At 40.4% G+C, this 2003-nt stretch overlaps 1 protein-coding gene across 1 annotated transcript in view; it reads left to right on the top strand.

Annotated features, from left to right (window-relative positions):
• Positions 1-2003, top strand: part of Cenpk (centromere protein K) — a 21076-nt gene that overhangs the window by 11328 nt on the left and 7745 nt on the right. The window contains exon 8 of the mRNA XM_005366583.2: positions 1623-1749. Coding sequence (XP_005366640.1) covers positions 1623-1749 — 127 coding nt within the window. The remainder of the gene's footprint in view (positions 1-1622; positions 1750-2003) is intronic.

The raw sequence follows: 2003 nt of genomic DNA on the forward strand, positions 1-2003 counted from the left end.
CACTGACTCAGCTTCTCTCTCCCAGCATCCTGTTCTGTTTTCTCCGCCTACCTAAGGGCTGGCCTATGAAATGGGCCTAGGCAGTTTCTTTATTAATAAGAAATCATTCCCACATCAAAGACGTCCTACCCTCCTTGCCCCTTACCATATGCAGAACTAGGGAGAATGGCCCTGTACCCTGCCAGGGACAGCAGTGCTGATCCTGAGAATGTCATCATGAGAGATTGTGCTCCACCCCTAATCTACCATATGGTGGTATGGGCAAGGGAGAGAAACTTCCGTCCCCATGCCCACTGAAGCCTGTGATCAGTGGGAGAGCAGTCTCTGAGGTCACTAGAGGGAGAGGATTAGCTCTGCCTCTTACCAGCCGCAGCACTTGGCAGAGTGGCGCCTACACCTTGACTTGACAGGATAGTAGAGCTGGCCCAGGGGTTGTAGGTGTTGGCAAGACAACCCAGAGGTTATGAGGTAGGAGAATCAGTACCTCCCCTTGATTACTACTTAGGGTGAGCTAACTGGGGCAGTTCTAGAGAGCTCATCCTGTTATTGAGGATGAAGGAGAGTTGGCACATAACCAACCTAGCAGCCACCCAGACCGAGAACTAGAGCTATGAGTTGGCCCATCCCAACATCTTTCCCGTCTATGATCTGCTAGAGCACATGAAGGGCTTGGTCCTACATACCCAAAGTTATGGGATCTCCATGACACAGGACAATAGGATGCCTAAGAAGAGCCTTAGTGAGGGCCTAATGTTCATGATACAGTAAAAACCAGAGACCTCAAACCAGACTAAAAACTCAGTATAATGAACACTTGCAAGTAACAACATACGGACTAAAGGACTGTGTGGTTCCCTGTGTCACACTACAGCTTCCATGAGATTTTTCTTTTCTTTTTTTCTCTTTTAAATTTTATCTTGTTTTATCCTGTGGACAAGTTGTTACAAGGGTAGAAAGACAGATGGGAAGAGATGGGGAAATGTGGAATTGAGATGCATGATGTGAAATGTAACTGGAGACTGCTTGTTTGTTTCCTGGCCGCCCAGACCTGAATAATCACACAAACTATATTACTTACAAAACTGTTTGGCCAATGACTTAGGTGTATTTCTTGCTAGCTCTTACATTTTAAATTAACCCATTTCTATTAATCTGTGTATAACCATGAGACTGTGGCCTACCCGTAAGGTTCCAGGAATCCTTCTTCGGCAGCTACCTGGCGTTACCTTGACTCTGCCTATTCTCTCTATATATCTTTTCCAGCCTGGCTATATTTTGCCCTGCCATAAGCCAAAGCAGCTTTATTCATTAGCCAGTAAAAGCAGCACATACAGAAGGCCATCCCATATCAGTAAAATCCACAAAGAATCAATATAAAGTTAAATTTGAAAAAAAAGATGTCTCATTTTATTAGGAATCTAACACTTGCCCAAATTTTTGCCAACTATTGTTTCTTCTTTTTTGAATGGTTTACTAGTGTCATTACATGTTATAAAGAATATTCTCTAATTATGTGGATCAAATGAAGTTTCAGCAACTTTGATCAGCTTCATGTATAACCAGAAGCATGCACAAATGTATTTTATAAGTTAAATATTTGCCTTATTATTTTTTATTGTTAGAATCTTTAAAGAGCTGAAAGCTAAGATGCTTAGTATAAAAGATTTTAAGGAGAAACTTCTGTTTACCTTGGGTGAGTTTTTAGAAGATCATTTTCCTCTGCCTGATGGGACTAGTAAAAAGAAAAAGGTAAGTTTCAGAGAAGATATTCTTTTAGATTGTTATAATTGTAGCTGTTGAATATGTGTGTGTGTGTGTAAACAAAAGCAAAGGAATGAAGGCATAAGGAGACATACACAAATATGCCTTCATCCTGTTATAGTCATTAAATTAGAATTAGAGCTACTTTATTATTTAGTAAAAGGGAATTTTTTGGAGACATTTTTACAGATTTTATATTTTATTTGTGTGCATATGATATGTGCATGTAGTAGTAAGAGCGG

The sequence above is a fragment of the Microtus ochrogaster genome, unplaced genomic scaffold (assembly GCF_000317375.1).
Source record: "Microtus ochrogaster isolate Prairie Vole_2 unplaced genomic scaffold, MicOch1.0 UNK11, whole genome shotgun sequence".
NCBI classification, from domain to species: Eukaryota; Metazoa; Chordata; class Mammalia; order Rodentia; family Cricetidae; genus Microtus; species Microtus ochrogaster.